This window comes from Gadus macrocephalus, chromosome 4 (assembly GCF_031168955.1).
Source record: "Gadus macrocephalus chromosome 4, ASM3116895v1".
NCBI classification, from domain to species: domain Eukaryota; kingdom Metazoa; phylum Chordata; class Actinopteri; order Gadiformes; family Gadidae; genus Gadus; species Gadus macrocephalus.
The window spans coordinates 9,672,510-9,693,892 of NC_082385.1; the positions used below are offsets into that span (position 1 = coordinate 9,672,510).

Below are 21,383 nucleotides of genomic sequence, written 5' to 3' on the forward strand. Positions count from 1 at the left end.
CATGTCATGTTCTTGTTGTTCTCGTTCCGGGGACTGACAACCGGCGTGCACAGCTAAAATGAAGTAGAAAACCGGAAATGGATAAGGTAAACCGGGATATCGGTAGAGTTCAGCATCCCTCCTCGGCGAGGATCATATGGGCTTTTTCCAACACGACCATTGGCTGTAGTGAAAACAAGTGGGCGTGGACACTGATGCCTCAAGACTGACTCAACGGTTCACCGGCAATCTATTAACTCACACCTAATTTTTTGATAGTTTATCATCACAAGGAGCGAACCGCACCAACAGTGGAAGCCGTTTTAAGCCCCGTAGGAACCCCAGCGTGCTCTCCTAAGTAAGCTAGTGTCTAGCCGGTGCAGCGTACAATAATCCTCCAGAAGATGAACGGCTATAACTCTCTTCATGATGAAGACTGTTTCCTTTTTACCTCCGAGTCTGTTGGAGAAGGTCATCCAGGTGAGTTATGTTGTCGCTTCCTCGCGGTCCCCAGAAGGTGTGGGTTCAGAGAGTGCTGGTGTGCTTGTGCTTTTTTGTGTAATTCTAGCTAACAGCTAACACGGTGTGGACGCATGGGTGTGTGTTGTGTTGTTCAGCATTTCTCTGTGAGCCCGTCTAACCGCTTACTGTATTAAAAATGAACTCCTACCATATGCCCACTGTCCAGCACGAGCCTGGAAGGTTATGTCAGTAAGGGTCTGTTGCTGGCTCATCAGTCATATTACATTGAACTGGTTTAAACCACCTCTAGTCAGGTGGCTGCATGTCTTATAAAGTCACATGTTCTATTGTGGACCTTTTTTTTTTTAACAATGTGCTTGTGTCATATACACACACTCACACGCTCTTGTTCAATCTAGCTAAATCACCCCCCACACTAGTAGATACACAATTACTAGGTACGCTAGTAGTGATGCAAATCCTAACCACAACTAGGTGGTACACTAGTACTGTGGCACATCATAACTATAAATACGTACATTAGTAGTCATATACACTCTTACTATTACTAGGTAGCACTAGCAAGCCAGGAAAGCAATAAGTTCATCCGAGGTAGGAGCTCTCCGCCCAGAACATCGTAATCCAGCATCATAACATGTGGATCACATGGGCTGACGCTGTGCTCTACGCATGCGCCAAAGTTTGAAGGGCTTTAGTTATTATAATGGTAATAGTCTGAAAACCCGACGAAATAATTGTAACACACACCTCGTTTACCTAGTCCCTCTGGTGTGCGAACAAGCTTTGTACAACACACACACACACACACACACACACACACACACACACACACACACACACACACACACACACAACCCACACACGCGTCAGAATCTGTTTTTGTTATAAACTTAACGTTAGGAAATCTGCCTGAACTATTATTGTCTAACAAGTTATACGTGTTTCTTTTTAAGTTCTAACAGTGATTGGGGTTGTTAAGTCACAGCCCTCCAAATCCTGTTAATACACTTTTTTAATGATGTAGTTACCAATACAGTAAAACAATCACTGAGTCCAGTGACAACCATTCCAGTATATCAGATAATAAGTATGTCCAGTGTCCCTCTTCTGGGAATGTGTTATATATTACATTATTTGTTTCCAGAAAATGGTTCTGGTACCATTCTTGTTATACTTCATATCCAGATAAAATCTTGTGGTTCTGGCAAGTATATTGCATTGTCTGGTCCATCCCATTGTAATCTTTTTCAATAAGACACAATATCTATACCAGTGTATCATTACAGCCTGTTAGTAGGAACTTATCCCTGCCTCTTTGTGTCGCTTCACAGATAAGATTTGTGACCAAATCAGTGACGCGGTTCTGGACGCCCACCTCAAGCAGGATCCTGACGCTAAAGTAGCATGTGGTCAGTAAACACACGGCTGCTTTTCAGAGTCCTTGACTGTCAAACCCGAAGAACTAGAGTCGGCATGTAGTAAATGGTATTGTGTTTGAAGCCCGTAAGAAGAAGAAGTACTAGTAGTAGTAGTAGTAGTAGTTGTTGTTTTTGAAGTCTGTCATTGTATTTCCTGCTGTGTTTATGGCATTTGCAGTCCCAGGGAGAAAACACTAGTCTAATGAACTGGCACTTAAATCACACTTAACACTACTCTGTGGGAGCAGTATTCACATTGATTAGTATTCTTTGGTCTTTAAACAACGCCTAAATAATGATTACAAACAGTTAGTGTAACACATGGTGCAGTTTGCAATGAATACAAACTGTTCATGTGGTGGTGAAGAGATTTCATAATGTGATTTGAATATTTAATCAATGCAGCACCAATGCTAAGGCCTACGTATATTGTAGTTATCTATCGTTGGCAATAGATATTACAGGAACCAACAATACAACAAAGCAAACTTACACACCGACATGTTTTGTTGACCTGCTACCAAGAGTTATGTTGCAAAGGATCCGGAGGGAAAGGAACAAACTTAATAATTACCTGTCATTTGCATCATGGAATTCGGCCCAAGGTAAAGAAGATTGTTATTGTTTCAGTGTGCCAGGATCCTCATATGACCGTCATAATGCAGTGAAGTCCCTAGTCAATGATTCCCATTTCAAAGCATATCAAACTATGAAACAGTGATCTTTGATATTCAGTGATACAGGACGGTCCAGACATGGTTTACTAGAGGGCAGCAGTTATATCAGTAATATCCGTCATAGAAAAATAATAAATGTCCTTGTCCATAGTAGGTCCGAAGATAAGAGTTTTTGATGTTCTTTCGACCGGGTGGACTTTGGAGCTGAGAACTGGCCAGACCCTCACACGAACGTGACATAAGAGTAACATAACTTCTGCACGCCATTTTTATCTGCTTTTAGCACAGCTGTAGCTCAGCTCTTTGGTGACCCCAAGTTTTTTTTTTTTTTTTTGACCAGGCCTGCAATCTTTTGAATGATGATAAGCACAAATCAGGTGTGTGACTTCCATTGCTCTGGCTGTGGCTGTATCAGGGCCATCAAGTCACACCTGCTGGGTCACCCCGAGGAGAAATAACGGCTGGACACATGACCCACTACAAATGTGTTGTCCAGCCCTAGGGACCCGTGCCTGAAATCGCCAGACTCACTCGCAAATGAGTACAAGACTGGATACCCCCAGTTCATTTCAATTTCAAAAAGGCAATATCAACGGGGACATAGACTAAAATCATAGACGAAATTTGATAGACCCACAACCCATTAGAGCGGTAAAATGTGAGCTTGCAGACTCGTCTGGTTCCAAGGCTGAGGCCGAGATTTAGTCTGAACAGACTGCAGTCATTTGATTGTGATTATTTCTAGATAAGTAAATAAAAAAAGTGAAAAACATTAGGGGTGTGACGATACACTCAACTCACGAGACGAGACGAGACACGATATTGGGTTCACAAGAACGAGTCGAGACGAGATTTTAAGAAAACTATGACAAAATATATGACTGGACCAACAGACTTTTAGTTAACCGAGTTGCACATGCATTTTGAAATTTTTATTATATCTCTTTACATGCATGAAATTGAAACTAAAACTAAAATTTATAAAAGTTAAAGTAAAATAAATTAAATTAAATATTTCTCTTTTTTTCAAGTGCAAACAATATTATGTGCAAAACCAAATCAAAGTACCCAAAATGCTGCCAAACAAATGATTTAAAAGTGGCGGGGGCATCTTCGAAGGTAGTACGGGTATTTTCCGACGTCATTCTGGCTGTCTTTAGCTGTGTTCGAAATCGTTCCCTATAAGCTCACTCACTATTCCCTGTGTTCATGATATAGTGCACTACATAGGGAACGAACAAACAAGAATTCGGACACTACGCTGAACATTTCTAAACGTCATTTGCGTCAGTAAATGCGCCGCGTATTTGTGTGACGTAGACAGATGTGCCCACATCTTGTAAACAAACCGGGCACTCACGAGGAAAGCTGGAGGTTATATTGATGTTGAATGTTACATTTCCTTGTTCAAGTTTTTTTAATTAATTTTGAATGTTAAATATTCTATGTTAAATCCCAAATAAATTGTTGACATTTTTAAACGAAAGCCGGAGACTATCATTAAATGTATTCGTTTTCGCGGTTATTCAGCTTCTTCTTCTCCTCTGGAAAAACACGACCGCATTGCATTGACCTGCGTGAAGTTGGCACCCCATGTGTAAAAAAAACATGTAAAACTATTTCAGATCGTTTGTGCTTCGTTTGTGCACGTTAAATGAAAATTTGTGCTCATACCGTTTTTGAGATATCAAACATTACATTTTGTAAACATATGACGTCACTCAGCACCTCAATATTGTCCGAATCGGTTCAAATGTGTCTCAATCATTTGTGCATCGTTTGTGCACGTTTGTGCACGACAAATAAACATTTGTGCTCTTTTAATTTTTAAGTTATTAAGGTTTCATTTTTTTCACTCAGCACCCCAATAATGTCAGAATTGGTTCAAATTGTTCTCATTCGTTTGTGCATCGTTTGTGCACGACAAATGAACATTTGTGCTCTTTCAAATTTTAAGTTATTAAGGTTTCATTTTTTTCACTCAGCACCCCAATAATGTCCGAATCGGTCCAAATCGGTCTCATTCCTTTGTGCTTCGTTTGTGCACGACAAATGAACGACAAATGAACATTTGTGCTCATACCACCTTTGAGATATTAAACATAACATTTTGTAAACAAATCACGTCACTCAACTTCCGAAGCTGGCGCCCCAAAGGTGAAACAAATATATAAAACTTCTTCTGATCGTTTGTGCTCGACGCATGAATATTCCTGCTTTTATTGTTTAACAAGTGACGCAGTTGGTCACGCGGCGTAGTTGTGCTGCAGAAGACAACCGCGGGAAGATCTGAAGGCTTCGACTCAAACGTCTCCTGTGCTTTTTGTTGCACCGACAGACTTCAGTTCTCTTCCATAGAATGTCTCCAGTTCTCTTTACATGTGTTCATTGTTCATTCTCTTCAGATATTCCCTCCGTTGTCTTCTGCAGCACAACTACGCCGCGTGACCAACTGCGTCACATGTTAAAAAATACGAAGCCTTTAGAACTTGAGAAGTTTGAAAGCACAAACGTTTATTCTTCATGCGCAAACGGATGAGACCAATTTGGACATTCTGGTTGAGTGAAAAAATGAAACCTTATTACTTAAAAAAATAAAAGAGCAGGAATATTCATGCGTCGAGCACAAACGATCAGAAGAAGTTTTATATATGTTTTTCACCTTTGGGGCGCCAGCTTCGGAAGTTGAGTGACGTGATTTGTTTACAAAATGTTATGTTTAATATCTCAAAGGTGGTATGAGCACAAATGTTCATTTGTCGTTCATTTGTCGTGCACAAACGAAGCACAAAGGAATGAGACCGATTTGGACCGATTCGGACATTATTGGGGTGCTGAGTGAAAAAAATGAAACCTTAATAACTTAAAATTTGAAAGAGCACAAATGTTCATTTGTCGTGCACAAACGATGCACAAACTAATGAGACCAATTTGAACCAATTCTGACATTATTGGGGTGCTGAGTGAAAAAAATGAAACCTTAATAACTTAAAAATTAAAAGAGCACAAATGTTTATTTGTCGTGCACAAATGATTGAGACACATTTGAAACGATTCGGACAATATTGGGGTGCTGAGTGACGTCATATGTTTACAAAATGTAATGTTTGATATCTCAAAAACGGTATGAGCACAAATTTTCATTTGTCGTGCACAAACGAAGCACAAACGATCTGAAATAGTTTTACATGTTTTTTTTTACACATGGGGTGCCAACTTCACGCAGGTATTGCATTGTTGTATACGGGAGTAGCATGTAGTGTACATCGCATGTACACTCAAATTTTGGGTATTTTTGGTGCACTATATAGTGCATGAAATTAACCACTGAGAATTCGAACACCACTATAAAATGGCGAGCACCCTATATAGTTCACTATATCCGTGATAGGGAACGATTTCGAACGCAGCTTATGGCTGCTTCTCCTCCTCTTCTTCTTCTTTTCCTTCTGCTTCTTTAGGTTCTGGCAGGTTAGACGTAGCAAAGGCGCATTACTGCCCCCACAGGCCACAAATAGAAGTTTGGATAGCTCACAAATCTCGCGAGACAGATTTTTAACGCGACGGGTAATATCGTCGAGTTTAATCTCGCGAGATCTCGTCACACCCCTAGAAAACATAGATCCTCTCAAGTGAAAGAAAGGAGTTAACAATCCACAGTAATGAGAAAGGATGGTATCACACATTTTGGAGTAGATGATCTACAATGTATTCAATCTAATGTACTATGTAATTTACTTCTTGTATTTACATTAATTAAACCTATGTATGAAAGCAAAGTCCAGGTTAAATCTTTGGTGTGAGTCTGGGATTTAGTTTCCATGAAGAAAGTGGATTGAAAGAAGCTCTAGGCGCTGTGATGTACTGGAGATAAGATTTTGGTAATCAGCTCTATGCCGTCCTCAGTCCCAGGGAGAAAACACTAATCTAATGAACTGGCACTTAAATCAAACTTAACACTATTCTGTTTGAGCAGTGTTCACGTTGAATGGATTACTATTCTTTTCTTTAAACAACACGTAAACAATGATTAAAAACAGTTCGTGTAACACATGGTGCAGTTTGCAATGAATACAAACTGTTAATGTGGTAGTGAAGAGATTTCATATTGTGATTTGAATATTTCAACGATGCAGCACCAATGCTAAGGCAAAAGTATATTGTAGTTCAAAGCAAGATAAGAGGTATAGGACTTCATTATCAATGAATGGCCATATGTCTGTTTACACCTTGGAACTTGTGAGCTGATAACATCACAATAAACTAATGAGTGTAGAAAAGTGACCCATAGTGGTAGTTCACCTTGACCTCACACCTGATGTGTGTTTGTTTCCTCAGAGACGGTGGCGAAGACGGGCATGATCCTGCTGGCCGGGGAGATCACATCCAGGGCTCACGTGGACTACCAGAAGATCGTGAGAGAGACCATCAAGCACATCGGCTACGATGATTCCTCCAAAGGTACAGTGAGCTGGGCTGGTGTTGGCCATCAGAGTTACGTTTAACCGCATGTGTTGTCCAAATGCCGCACCCTGGTGTGGATGTAACCATAGCAGATCTCTTAATGTTTTCGTACCAAAGGCTTCGACTACAAGACCTGCAATGTCCTGGTTGCGTTGGAGCAGCAATCCCCCGACATCGCTCAGGGAGTCCATCTGGACCGCAAGGAGGAGGACGTCGGGGCTGGAGACCAGGTCAGAAGGAGCTAACTTTTGAATAAGTTCATTCTCTGGTGTATTTGGCGTGTGTTGTTTTGATTAAAGCAAGGGTCTCCTACATCACGGCAGGGTCTGATGTTCGGCTATGCCACCGATGAGACAGAGGAATGCATGCCCCTCACCATCATTCTGGCTCACAAACTCAACGCCAAGATGGCTGAGCTGCGCCGCGATGGAACCTTGCCCTGGCTACGGCCCGACTCCAAAACCCAGGTACAGTACAGTGGAAGAGGAGGAGGAGGAGGAGGAACAGCAAGCTGGAGGTGGGGGTACAGCAGGGAGGAGGAGGAGGAGGGGGTACAGCACAGAGGAGGAGGAGGAGGGGGGGGGGTACAGCACAGAGGAGGAGGAGGAGGAGGGGGTACAGCACAGGAGGAGGAGGAGGAGGGGGGGGGGGGTACAGCACAGAGGAGGAGGAGGAGGGGGTACAGCACAGAGGAGGAGGAGGAGGCACAGCAGGGAGGAGGAGGAGGGGGTACAGCACAGAGGAGGAGTAGGTGGTACAGCACGGAGGAGGAGGAGGGGGTACAGCACAGGAGGAGGAGGAAGAGGTGGAGGGGGTACAGCACAGAGGAGGAGGAGGAGGAGAAAGAGGACTAGGGGGTACAGCACAGAGGAGGAGGAGGGGGTACAGCACGGAGGAGGAGGAGGGGGTACAGCACAGGAGGAGGAGGAAGAGGTGGAGGGGGTACAGCACAGAGGAGGAGGAGGAGAAAGAGGACTAAGGGGTACAGCACAGAGGAGGAGGAGGGGGTACAGCACAGAGGAGGAGGAGGTGGAGGGGGTACAGCACAGAGGAGGAGGAGGCGGCACAGCAGGGAGGAGGAAGAGGAGGAGGGGGTACAGCACAGAGGAGGAGGAGGAGATACAGCAGGGATGAGGAGGAAAAGCAAATGGGTTGGAGTTGCAGCAGGGAGGAGGTATAGCGGGGCGGAGGAGCTAGGAGTAGGTGGAGATACAGCCGGGAGGAGGATGTACAGGAGGTAGGAGTAGGTGGAGATACAGCCGGGAGGAGGATGTATAGGAGGTAGGAGTAGGTGGAGATACAGCCGGGAGGAGGATGTACAGGAGGTAGGAAGTGTATGAGGAAAAATAGGGAGGAGGAGGACGACGACGTACATGAGGGAAGAGGAGGGGGTACAGCAAGGAGGACGAGATGCAGAGAGGGGAACGAGGAGGTGCATCAGGGAGGAAGAGGAGGCGGGGAGGAGGGCCTGATAGTTGGTGGATAAAAGCGTCTGCTACAGGAAACTTCAGAGTGAATGGAGAAAGCTATAATTGTAGCTATATTCCTATCGCTGGGGTTATAGAGTGTGTGTGTGTGTGATCTCCTCCATCAGGTGACGGTGCAGTACAGGCAGGACCGCGGGGCCATGCTGCCCCTGCGCGTGCACACCGTGGTGGTGTCGGTGCAGCACGACGAGGTCGTCTCCCTGGAGGAGATGCGGGCGTCCCTGAAGGAGCGCGTGGTGCGGGCGGTGGTGCCCCCGGCCTACCTGGACGACGACACCGTCTACCACCTGCAGCCCAGCGGGCGCTTCGTCATCGGAGGCCCGCAGGTGACTGTGGTCTTGCACGCGTGCAAACGGGCTGCGTGCATACAGCGCCTCCCTCACCAGTGGCCACTCAAAGCGCTTTACACGTTAATGCCCAACGATTCATCCATTCATACACACATTCACCCACCAACGGCGGTGTCAACCATATGCAGGGACTCAGGAGCGGTGGATCCAACTAGCAGCCTTCCAGTTGCCAGTCAACCCGCTCTACCACCCTGACCAATGCCGCAAAGACTGTCTGAAATCTAAACACTATCCATCCTCTCCTCTAGAACGCCCATTCACAACCTCCATTCTACTGATAGCCTATGACTTAACCCTGTAGCACCCCTTGTTGTAAAATGGTAGGGGAAGGTTTGGAGTTTCAAACATGACCATTCATTTTCTGATGCTTATCATTAATTAGGCCTAAAAAAAAAAAAAGTTTGGTTCCTGTTGGTTGTCAGTTGAGGTCATGGGTAGGTAGGGAATTTATTTTATTTTTTTATTTTATTTTTTCCAGCGGCAGCGAATGATAGGTAGGTTGTTTTCATTTAAAAACGAGAATTTTTTTTATTTATTTTTTTTATTTTTTTATAAAGCTCATAAAATAATTTGGGTCGCACATAAATTGACAGGGTCGGTCGGAAACCGGAACCGGTTTCCGACCGACCCTGTCAATTTATAACCTTAAAGAATATTTTAGGCCTTAACAATGATCTAAACACGTCTTAAGAAAACGAACCCCTCAGTTGAGAAAAACAAAGCGAGCCATGAATGAATGATGGTGTGAATGTAGTCTCAACAAACACCATTGCGGTCTCTCCGGCACCTCAAGGGCGACGCCGGCCTCACCGGTCGCAAGATCATCGTGGACACCTACGGGGGCTGGGGGGCCCACGGCGGCGGGGCCTTCTCGGGGAAGGACTACACCAAGGTGGACCGCTCGGCTGCCTACGCAGCCCGCTGGGTGGCCAAGTCCCTGGTGAAGGCGGGCCTCTGCAAGCGGGTCCTGGTGCAGGTAACGGCCCCCTGGATGGATGGATATAGATGGATGGATATCGATGGATGGATGGATATAGATGGATGGATGGATGTAGAAGGATAAATGGATATGGATGGATATAGATGGATAGATGGATGGATATCGATGGATGGATGGATGGATATAGATGGATGGATGGATGGATATAGATGGATGGATGGATATTAGGGCTTTGACTTTTGCCCAAAACTCATATTCAAAGTTTGTTTGTTTATTAATATTAATTTTCGAATATATTTGAATATTTATTAATAATATTTTGACCATTAAATGCCTTCAATAAGACCTGGATTGGGCTTCGTGAGGTTTGTTTACCGTGTTGCTATGGTTACCAGTCTTGCGTGTTCCAACGGTTTATTAGGTTTCTAATAAATCGCTGTCTAATCAATACTTCATTCACTGCCTCTTCCGTGGTCATTACAATATTTTGAATAGACTGCGTCGGGTTCTCCGACGTCTTTCCCTCTTGGCCTGCCCATAACAGGTTCGAATATTAAGGGCTGCCTAATATTCGTTAGAATTTTGATTTATTTTTTGATATTCTTATAACGAAGTTCGGAGTCAAAGCCCTAATGGATATAGATGGATGGATGGATATGGATGGATGGATATAGATGGATGGATGGATGGATGGATGGATGGATATAGATGGATGGATGGATATAGATGGATGGATGGATATAGAAGGATGGATAGATGGATGGATGTATATAGATGGATGGATTGGATATGGATGGATGGATATAGGTGGATGGTTGGATGGATGGATGGATGATATAGAAGGATGGATATAGATGGATAGATGGATGGATGTATATAGATGGATGGATTGGATATGGATGGATGGATATAGGTGGATGGTTGGATGGATGGATGGATGATATAGAAGGATGGATATAGATGGATGGATGGATATGGATGGATTGATGGATGGATGGATGGAGATAGATGGATGGATGTCTAGTTTCGGCCCTGGGGGTGTGATAATGCTGCTACAGACCAGTGGGCCTGCTGAAGAACCTCATGACCTTTGGCATGGTGTTTCTGCCATGTCCGTTGTGTGTGTGTGTGTGTGTGTGTTGTTGATGTGCTCCAGGTGGCGTATGCTATTGGGGTGGCCCACCCTCTGTCCATCTCCATCTTCCACTATGGGACGTCCGACCGCAGTGAGAGGGAGCTGCTGGACATCGTCAAGAGGAACTTTGACCTGCGTCCCGGTGTCATTGTCAGGTATGGTTTCCTGGTCCATGATCCATAAGCCAGGATTTAACCAAGTGCTTCATTATTTGATCATTTGAAAATTAATATTCTTTAAGATTATTTCAACTTATCACACATATTCAAACGAGTACCATCATACCGTTTAATTTATATTTTCAAAATCAATGGAAGCATGTGAGGGCGACTCGCTCGGTCAGTGAGGGGAGGGTGAACACACTACTCCAGCTACAGCTGTGCTGGCTCTGTTTCTCCAGGGAGCTGAAGCTGAAGAGGCCCATGTACCAGTGCACCGCAGCTTACGGCCACTTCGGACGGGAGGACTTCTCCTGGGAGGTGCCTAAGAAGCTCAAGTACTGAGTACGGGTCCTCTCCCAGCCTCACACCGGTTTGTGTGATCTCCACCCACTAGGGGGTGCTGTTGTTCCTCCCGTGTTCCTTTCCATTCTCTCAACCCTCCCCCCTTCCTCACTCCCTCCCGGCCTGGTCCCTAGCACTCACTACTGTGTGCTGTACTTCCCCTTTTTTTTTTAAAGAGAAGGCAACGGAAGGTTCGATGGCAAAATAACAACAATAATAATAATAACCGATTATAGATGATACATGAACTTGATAGAGGTAGTGCCACTGGGTTCAATTGCATTATGATTTATATTTATATAGTGGGGAAAGCGTTGATTATTTGCGCTTAACATGTATTAAACGTTAACATCATTCTATGAAATAAACCCGAAAGTGTCAGGGCCAAATACTTGTCAGAGGGCCGGTAAATAACGATAATCAATGTTTGTGCAGCAGTGTTTTTTTGACTTCTCCTGTTGTTACAGCAGGCTTATGCCATATTTCAGAAGCCTGCTTGCTCTCTCTGTTTCCTGTTCATATCACATTAGCTGACTTCCAAACCGATAATGCACTGTAATCTTGTCTGATGCAAGATTATGTTGCTCTCTCTTTATTGGCTTGCAGTGTGCCCAAATGCTCACTGCTGTCGTGTTACACTCCACTCTGTTCTTCTTTCAAAGATGGAGGTCGCCGTAAAGATTGTGTAGACCTCCACCCAGAAGGGAGCAAGAGCACCCATGCTTTTTCCCCAACCACAAGTAGCGTTTTGTCCCTGATTTAAGCCTTTTACGCTGGATGCGCAGGCATCATACATGAGAATGAGCTCCAGTATGAGGACACAGTGACTTGTTTAATGGACAGGGATTCTCTCAACAACGGTCATGGGCAATACTTGTGAGCAGGAGAAAATCCTTGTCCCCTTTTGATAGTTACAATTGGTTGGTCACCCATAACAAGCTTTTTAAAAGTTTCTAGCCATAACAGAAACATGACATTTATACCCCAAATACCTCTTTCTTAGAGGAAAGTTAATGGTCTGGCGGCTTCAATCTGCACATGGTAGCGTGCTAAAGCTAGCACCCATCTACACCCCCCCAAGGAGTTTGACGTAGGCCAACTGTAGAAGCTATGAACACGATAGTGGATGTTGCAGCAGCTGTAAACACAAAGGAGAAGTTTTACAGAGAACTGAGAAGCTGCTAATATTAGTCTCTGGGTGCTCACATGGATCGCCGCACACCCTTTTACTATATTTATCGACGTGATGTGAATGTTTGCAAAATGTGCTCAGTACCGTCCCGCTGGCCTATCGGACCACGTTGTAGACAATCGTGGCCTGCAGAGCTGTGAGTACGGGTGTAGCTACAGAGAAACCCGGCGCAGCCTGCAGGGCACCACCCTTAAGGCCTTTTAGAGCAATGAACCGGAACACTAAAACTGTCCTTAATGTTGGTCAGGAGGAGAGGGGGGCAGGGTTCGTAGTGCGTATGTGTTTGTGTGAGACTGTCTTTAGTTGTTCTTCTTTCGGCTCTGGTACCTATATTCACGCTGAGAGAGTTGCTTCCTCAGGATGCAGCAGCTGTAGTGGTTGCTGTCTTCTCTCCATTTTGAGTGTGGGTTGGCCTGCGCGTGGTTGACTACAAGATGGCTGCTGTAGGTGGGGGAATACCTGAGTTTGAGTCGACGTCCCGTTTTTGCTAAATCTAGGGAATATTTTTGTAGTTTTTCGTCATAGCGCTACATTTAGTAGTTGAAAAGAGCAACGTTGGGATCTTTTGGGTGCAGGGTAGGTTAAATAACTACAGCGCAGTATGACGTCTGACTCATTCCGTGTACAGAGGTGAATGTTGTATTTTGTTAAGCGACACCACGAGTCTGGCGCCCACACGTCCGTGTCGGGCTGTATTCCACTGTATTATATTGAGTGTGGGGAAGGTGTCGTCAGTGTGATGTGCGTGCAGTGGCCCCTGACGTCTTTGGTGTTCGAGTCCTCGGCCCCACAATGAGTGACTGTGTGAGGTAACGTGTTGCCGAGCATTCCGCGGGTCGATGGGTATCTCGAACACCACAGGAAGTCTCTCAAACAAAAAAAACCTTTCCACATATGGATCCCTCCGACTGACTGAAGCAGATTGGCTGGTGTTGTACAGAGAAACCAGCCCGTTTACATGCTTCTCTGTGGGTTCCTGTTGTTCCACCACCCTTTTTTTTTATCTCAGTATTTGTTGCTGTTACAGACATGTCTACTGGTGTGGATAATGACATTAGTAAAAGTGCCTTTCTAACATTCTGCCCTTCTCGTGTGGCGCGGCCGGAATCCCCAGAATGTAAATTGGCCTCCCCCCCCCCCCCCCCCCCCCAAATGTATCCAACGTTGTGCTGTCCAACACAGTTGCTATCTGAATAAAATATCCTACCCTATGTTTGTCGTTTGTCCCTCTGATCACTACGTTCGTACTGTCTTTGGATTTATACATGATATTACAGTATCTTCTGTGGGTAGATATACTAGCTATAATGTATAAATACAAAAACCTGGTCGTCACAGAAAGCAAACCAGGACTCTTATTTAAATGTAGTCTGTTCAGAATCATTGGTTCAACTTGTACATGTGGGGTTTGAGTTTTATCTGCTCTCGGGGGAACTTAAATTCTAACATATTAATTTGTTATGTCTTCATCAATGTCTGGCTACTTTGTATAATGTTGTCTACTAAATTAAGGAAGGGTTTCACCTGAGGTCAACACTTCCTTGAGGTTAACTGCCGTTTCAACTCTAAGTTGTTAAACTTCCTTGTCTTGCAATAATTTCTACATGATCCACTTTCATTGTGTGTCAAGCATACAATGTACAAGTGTTTTGTTGCGGGCATGGTGCGTGTTTGAACACAGTTTTGTACAATTGTTAAGTAATGGGGGAAACAAACAAGTGGAAAAATAGAATTTGGGACAGCAATCAAATTTTAATGCTTCATACAATACTATGCCATTAAAACACATTAAGCTTCTCAGACGGAGGTTAAACATTCCTTCTCAACGCCGGAATATGCTGCAGCTCAGATTAGTCTAAGAGGTCACAAAATATTTATTTATTTAAGGTAAAAAATCACAAGACTGAATCATATCAACTTAAAAAAAAAATAGCAATAGTGAAAGGTGAAAGAAGTGCAAACAGTAAAATAAGTCAATATTGTTAAGGACTGAAGCAATATTTGAAAATGGAAGTTGCAACAGGTCATCTGTTGGACGAAAGAGTTTGAGGTCGGGCATATTCCCAGCCTAAAGGAAAACGATTTAAAGGGGACATATAATACCAGGTGTGAGTGTGATTAGCCATTACAAGCCGTTTCGAAAATCTGCAACGTTTACTTCAGTCCACTGGGAAGGCTGGTAGACTGATCTATCTCGCACACATCTAGGTGGACACGCCCACTTGTGATGTCATAAGGGGCCAATTTTTGAAACGGCTTGTAAGGCTAATCACACTCACACCTGGTGGTATAATATGTCCCCTTTAAACAAACATTCATATTCATCCAGCATATTTAAAAAGGGTCTTTCGGGCGGACTTCCAGGCAAATCTCTGACAGAATGACACAGTCTGCAGACAGAAAAGTAAAGTTTAGACTCTTGAACTTGGTAATTTTGAAAATGTTGGAATTTGTATACACAGTACTTTGTTTATACTTACTCCACATCTCACTGCGTTCCGTAAGTCCCTGCATCTGAAGCTCTGTACAGTGCAAGGGTCCACAAACGCCTCCCCTGTTCCACACACACAGACACACACGCACGCGCGCGCGTTGGATCACAACAATCATTTTAAACCATGTGTCGTGGTAACTTAACCATCGCAGCGCATTGTAACCAAACAAACTTTCGTCAACCTTTACAAATGTGGGATGTGTGTTTTTTTATTTTCTGCTGACTCACTGTTGAGGGCTCTTTCCTGCACTGAACACAGTTGGACCAGGGAACAGATGGTCTTGGGTGTAATGTGACTCAGCAGGGTATCCAGCACCGTCTTGACGAATGAATCTACAAGGGCCTCACACTTATCTGTGTAGGAGGCCGGGAGGAGGCCACACCCCGCTAGCAGGATGTCCACCACTGCCGCCTGGCACAATGAACAACAAGATGTCATGTGATACCAAACCGGGGAGGATGCAGTCGGAAGACAAAGCATGCTTTTCCCCCCGATGTGTAATTGTGGGTTTTGGTGTGATTATGAATGGAAGGATCTTCTTTGTGTTTTGTTGTCTGCCCTCTTACCAGACAACCTCTTACCTCTGTCTTTTCTTTTGGGAACATCTTCTGTAAAGCATCCATAATGACCAGGCAGTAGGTGCATTGAATGGAGGACGCGCCCTGAAAAACAAGACCGACCCGTTCCTACCTTGATACAAAATACAAGCCCACGGATAGCTAGGCCTTCTAAGTGTTTGTTGATACTAAAGAAGAGTTTTGTGTTGAAACTACAATAGAGGGTTTATGTTACTACAGTGGTGCTTGTGTTGAAACTTTAGCAGAGGGTTTGTGTTACGACAGTCGGATGTTACTAGAGTAGAGTGTAAGGGTTGATACTATAGTAGAATGATTGTGTTGATACTACAGTGTAGTGTTGATACTACAGTCGTGATGTAAATACAGTATTTAGTGTTTACTGCAGTGTTTGTACTACATTAGTGTTATGGTTGGTACTACAGTAGAATGATTGTGTTGATAATACAGTAGAGTGTAAGGGTTTTTACTAGTGCTGTCAAGCGATTAAAATATTTAATCGCGATTAATGGTTGGCATTAATGGCATAGTTAACTCACGATTACTCGCGAGTAACCGCGATTAATCGCAAATCTTTTTTCTATGCTAAATATACCTTGATTTCTTTGTCCCATTAATTGTTCTAATTTTAATGCTCTTATCAACTTGGAGAAGTGCATCGGCTTGCCTTGTGCAAATGTTTTTTTATTGATAACAACATTGGCATATACTGATCAAAACAGGACGATACAAAAAAAAAGCCTAAATTGCAATTAAACGAACATACAAACATAATGCCTTGAACATAGCAGTCAGGCTACTGCTTCTTTGTTTTGAGTTCTGTAAATATTGTTTTGAAAATTAAAAATAATAAATTGCGTTAATCGCGCGATAAAGAAATTACCGCCATTAAAATTGGTTTGCGTTAACGCTGTTAATAACGCGTTTAACTGACAGCACTAGTTTTTACTACATTAAAGTTGAAGGGGTTGATTATACAGTAGAGTGTTTGTGTTGATACTACAGTAGAGTGTTACTACTGTAGTGTTACTGTTGATACTACAGTTGTGTTTGTGTTAACAGTAGAGGGCTTGGGTTGATTATTTGGGATGAAAGCAAGGGATTGAAGACTTGTATCCACTGTACCGTGAGCTTGCTGTCTTCTCCTGCCCATGGCATGTCACTCAGGTCCAGAGCCTCGATGGCGGCCCTCACACTCTGCTGGATATCAATGATCAGCTTCCTCTCATGGCCGTCCTCTAAGTGCGAGCCACATAGCCCAAGGAAAGAGCACACTTGCTCTGGTTGCTGTACAGAATGTGATAAGGAATGAGCAGTGGCATATATTGGTAAAGATGGGTCTGGACTCCGCAATTTCAACACAAAAGAGAAGCAAATGGGGGACAAGACTAACTACATGAACTAAGATGATCCGAGATGTCATTTAGTTTAGAAAAAAAGTTTTGAACTTACCACTGAATTGGTGATGAAATTGATTGCCATTGGCAAGATCTGCTCCACCTGCTGGCGGCAGATCTGGCCAGATTTGCCGGGGTTTGGCAAGTAATCACACAAAACCTCAAGGTTGTCCATCATCTTCCTCTGCAGGCGTGGGGTTATTTTTCATTACCTTCACATCCTTTATCATGCCTGAATCATATATCTCCTGTATCATACACTATATCTTCTTTATTATAACCATTCGCAATCCGCTCTATCATATCTGTATTGTTCATCGCTTTTATCACTTCTCCAATCCGTTCTACAAAATGTGAACTGATCCGTATAAAAGGGGAAGTATCAGAAGGTTACCGCCACAAATACATGTCTGTGTGTGTGTCTGTGTGTGTGAATTCAAACAGGTTTTTATATTTTTTGTAGATATTCGGAATTGATACCACTTTTACCTAATGCTACTTATTTGGAACTGGTCCAAATGCAGATGCTAACTAGAGCCTATCTTTCCAGACATATTTGGATTGATGAATAAATAGTAGTATTTAAAAGGCAAACTTTGTGTTCTCCAGGTACTTTATTGTGAGACTGTTTCACCCACCTGGATGTCCGCGTTGGTAAGGATGTCAACCACCAGGTTGAATATTTCACTGCAGTCCTCGCAAACCTCCCCAGTCTAAAGAAGACATATTAATATGACAGAGATAGTTATTATATTGTTGCATTATATTATTTTACAACATTACAATCCCACAGGGTCTAATGTTAAAACCAATTTACTCTTTATCATAGTATGTTTAATAACATGAACAGAATATATATATGCATTATTCTGTTTTACTTATCTTAGTGATGTCTCAACATTTCTTACCCAAGGGCTTAATATGGAGAATAATAAATCACAATGTTTATACAGGATCAATGATTTCTATTTAATCCTAAATTGGAAATCAATGTTTTGTCTTTCATAGTTGTGTGTCAATCAGTTACAGAGGTGAATTTTATTTTTCACAATTGTATTTAATTCCTCAAAGTATGACGAAGTAATCTTGGAACTGAAATAGTTGCTTTGGGAATGTGTTCAATAGCTGATTCAATATTGGTGAACCAGATGAACAGTGTGTGATAGGGACTGAAAGAATACAATGCCTGAATACTGTGATAACACTATTTATACTGCAATATTTGTTATGTGAGCAGGTCAGAGCAAGGCCAAGACAGTGTAGACTCATATTATTCTATTTTAGCAAATCCCATCCTGACGAACATGTGTTTACCATATATAGACTTAATGTATAGGAGAGGTACACATTTTGCATCCTATATGTGAGGACGGAAGAAAAACGACATTGTAATTGTAATTGTTATTTCTAATTTAGAATATTGTGTTAAATTTCCATCAGATTATATAGTCAGACTTTAAGGTATTTGTTTTAGTCTAAATGTATATAAAATATTTATGTTAATTTGTTTCTAGTGTATTTGGAATGATGCTGCAATATATAGTTATTTCTGCCAATGAGTTATAATGTATGACAAACAAAATGTATTAAGTCACACATTTATATTGCACCCTGAGGATAAATATATTTTCTTCAGTCCATTATTGATACACTGAAAATCAAAGTAAGATTTCTATCCTTTTGACCATCGAAGGATCATGCAAGTAAAGTCCCTGTAAAACAGCACACGTTATCTACAGAGTTAAATCCTGCTTCAAAATGACTAAGAACCAACAAATCATCACTCACTAGATGCTTAGAATGCTTGGGCGCTCCATTCATCTTGAATTCAGTGGTCAAAGCTGCAAAAGAGACCACAACTCCCTCATCTCATTATATGAACAAACACATCCTCAACATCATTACACATCAAGATGCAATGCAACAATATAGAAGTTATCAAGATCAAGAAGAAACAGGATTTCAACCGGTCATTTGTTAACAAATGATTACCTGAGCTTTGGATTCCAAGGAAGAGGAGCACAGCAACGTTTAGGGGAGCCATCATCTTCATCCGCAGTAGTCTGTGACTGAGCTATATGTCCACTGCTCCCGGTCGTGTGAAGCTGGGGTATATGTTGGTTCGCTGCACAGCGTCTTCTGTAGGTGGGGTGTATGTCGTTTCACTGCACCCTGTCGTCTGTACCTGGGATATGTGCTTGAATGCAGGGGGCCAGAGAGGAGGCCACCTGCAAAGCTTATGCTGATAGAGAAATGAAAAAAGACACAGCCATTTTTTTCCTTTCTGAGAATCTAAATGAGTCATTAGAACTCTAACCATAAAGATTGACCCGGTTTCAGTCTCAAGTTCCTCATTCTTTAGCAAGAAGAGGATTGATTTACACTTGAAAAAACATCTAAAACAACATCTTTACACAGTAGGGTTAATGAGTACACGTTTATAGACAATGGTAAAATCTATTTGCACTGCCTAATTATTCAGTTCAGACGCTTTTTGATATCCAAGATCCAGACGGTGGTGTGGTGCATATGCTTGTGTTTGTCTGTGTTTGTCTGTGTGTGTGTGTGTGTGTGTGTGTGTGTGTGTGTGTGTGTGTGTGTGTGTGTGTGTGTGTGTGTGTGTGTGTCTGTGTGTGTGTGTGTGTGTGTGTGTGTGTGTGTGTGTCTGTGTGTGTGTGTGTGTGTCTGCTATGCCAACCAGATGACTTTCTTACCAACAGAAGAAGTCGGTTTTTGCTATCCAGGATCATCGTACATTTGGGCCAGTTTTTCAAAGCGGATTTGATCACCTTGATCCAGATACAAACCTTCAGAGTTATCAAATTATATAGAATTTGTATACAGTGCTAAGAAATGACAATAACAATTGAATATATTGTTTTTGATATTGACAGCTATATGGGGGATTATTTTATGGGATAAAATCCCATCTTTTTTCATTACTGCATTGAAAGGCGGTAGCCTATTTATTAATATTTTACAAATGAAGTGTAAAATATCTATAAATGTATATACTACAATGTAAAAAAGAGTGGATTATTCCTTGAATCCGCGCTTCCGCTAGGATCAGGGTAATCCTGACTTTTGGGATCAAAGTTATCCCATTCCTACTAAAAAGTTATGAACAACACATACTGAAGGTTTGATTCAGATCTAAACCAAGATTGGATTAAATTATTTTATCCGATTTCAGAATCCATTTTTTAACATTTGATCCAATCCGATAGATGTAATCCGATCGGAATGCTTTTGAACAAATGAGCTCTGGTGATCAGGGCGCAGTGGCTTCAACCCACTTTACCCAGCCATCATCTGCAGTTACGCCATCAACAACCACCAGCACTATCTCCAGCACCTCCTCCTCAACCCCCGCCTCCCCCACCTCCTCCACCACCTCCACCTCCTCCACCTCCTCCACCACCTCCACCACCTCCACCACCTCCACCACCTCCTCCACCACCTCCACCACCTCCCCCACCTCCTCCACCTCCACCACCTCCACCACCTCCCCCACCTCCTCCACCTCCACCACCTCCACCACCTCCACCACCTCCCCCACCTCCTCCTCAACCCCCACCTCCCCCACCTCCTCCACCTCCTCCACCTCCTCCACCACCTCCACCACCTCGGTCCACAGTGAACATTGAGAGCAGTTTATTTCAAATGAATCGGGTATTGATCAAGGAACCCAGTGAAACTGATAAGCAGTGTTGTTATCGGGCAGCTATCTGCCACTGGGAATTCCTGTTGCAGTAGCTTAAACACCCTGTGTTCTTTAGACTTTCTATCACCATCAGCCTCATACTTTTAACACAGATATCTCACACTCCACAACACACACGCACACACACGCACACGCGCACACACACACACACACACACACACACACACACACACACACACACACACACACACACACACACACACACACACACACACACACACACACACACTTGCATGCAACACCTTATTCTGCCTTTCACCTAATTCTGTCTTCTGTCTGAAAACCAGGTTGCGGCGCCAATCTCTGCTAGCTGGCTGACATCTCTCCTCTCGTGATGTCGACACACCACTTGAAGCCCAATCTGGACAACAGTGTTCTGCTCTTCTTTCCAGGGAAGGCATCGCCCATCCAAAACCTCCCCATCAATATTGACCAGCTCTTTGGTGACCAGAGCTTTCCCCAAATGCGCCGTTTCGGTGTTTGTAGCTTTAATGCAAATGAGGAGGAGAGAGGCGGGTCAAGGAGGAGGGTGGGGGTGTGGCCCTGAGCAGCTTGCAGCCACGG

General features: G+C 43.2%; 2 protein-coding genes across 2 annotated transcripts; one reads left to right on the plus strand and one right to left on the minus strand.

The window, feature by feature from the left end:
* The first annotated feature begins 108 nt into the window (after nt 1-108).
* Nucleotides 109-17,254, plus strand: mat2aa (methionine adenosyltransferase 2Aa). Its single transcript, XM_060050104.1, has 9 exons — nt 109-459; nt 1,794-1,871; nt 6,896-7,018; nt 7,139-7,251; nt 7,345-7,488; nt 8,616-8,834; nt 9,652-9,834; nt 10,955-11,088; nt 11,334-17,254. Exons 1-9 carry the CDS (start codon nt 384-386, stop codon nt 11,434-11,436), a joined length of 1,173 nt encoding a protein of 390 aa, XP_059906087.1. The 5' UTR covers nt 109-383; the 3' UTR covers nt 11,437-17,254.
* LOC132455981 (prosaposin) lies at nt 14,361-19,296 on the minus strand. Its single transcript, XM_060050106.1, has 9 exons — nt 19,088-19,296; nt 18,884-18,936; nt 17,734-17,808; nt 17,151-17,279; nt 16,824-16,985; nt 15,705-15,785; nt 15,351-15,534; nt 15,109-15,182; nt 14,361-15,018 (listed from the first exon to the last, which is right to left on the minus strand). Exons 1-9 carry the CDS (start codon nt 19,146-19,148, stop codon nt 14,950-14,952), a joined length of 888 nt encoding a protein of 295 aa, XP_059906089.1. The 5' UTR covers nt 19,149-19,296; the 3' UTR covers nt 14,361-14,949.
* Nucleotides 19,297-21,383: the final 2,087 nt, after the last annotated feature.

What these genes read in the sequence shown, in the direction of transcription:
- mat2aa (XM_060050104.1), top strand. Translation starts at nt 384, where the DNA reads ATGAACGGCTATAACTCTCTTCATGATGAAGACTGTTTCCTTTTTACC. An exon ending in CTACGATGATTCCTCCAAAG is followed by an intron (nt 7,019 to 7,138) that starts GTACAGTGAGCT and finishes TTCGTACCAAAG; the next exon opens with GCTTCGACTACAAGACCTGC. An exon ending in TCGTCATCGGAGGCCCGCAG is followed by an intron (nt 8,835 to 9,651) that starts GTGACTGTGGTC and finishes CGGCACCTCAAG; the next exon opens with GGCGACGCCGGCCTCACCGG.
- LOC132455981 (XM_060050106.1), bottom strand. Translation starts at nt 19,148, where the DNA reads ATGAAGATGATGGCTCCCCTAAACGTTGCTGTGCTCCTCTTCCTTGGA. An exon ending in CCAAGCATTCTAAGCATCTA is followed by an intron (nt 17,809 to 18,883) that starts GTGAGTGATGAT and finishes TGTCTTCTTTAG; the next exon opens with ACTGGGGAGGTTTGCGAGGA. An exon ending in GCAGGAAAGAGCCCTCAACA is followed by an intron (nt 15,183 to 15,350) that starts GTGAGTCAGCAG and finishes TGTGTGGAACAG; the next exon opens with GGGAGGCGTTTGTGGACCCT.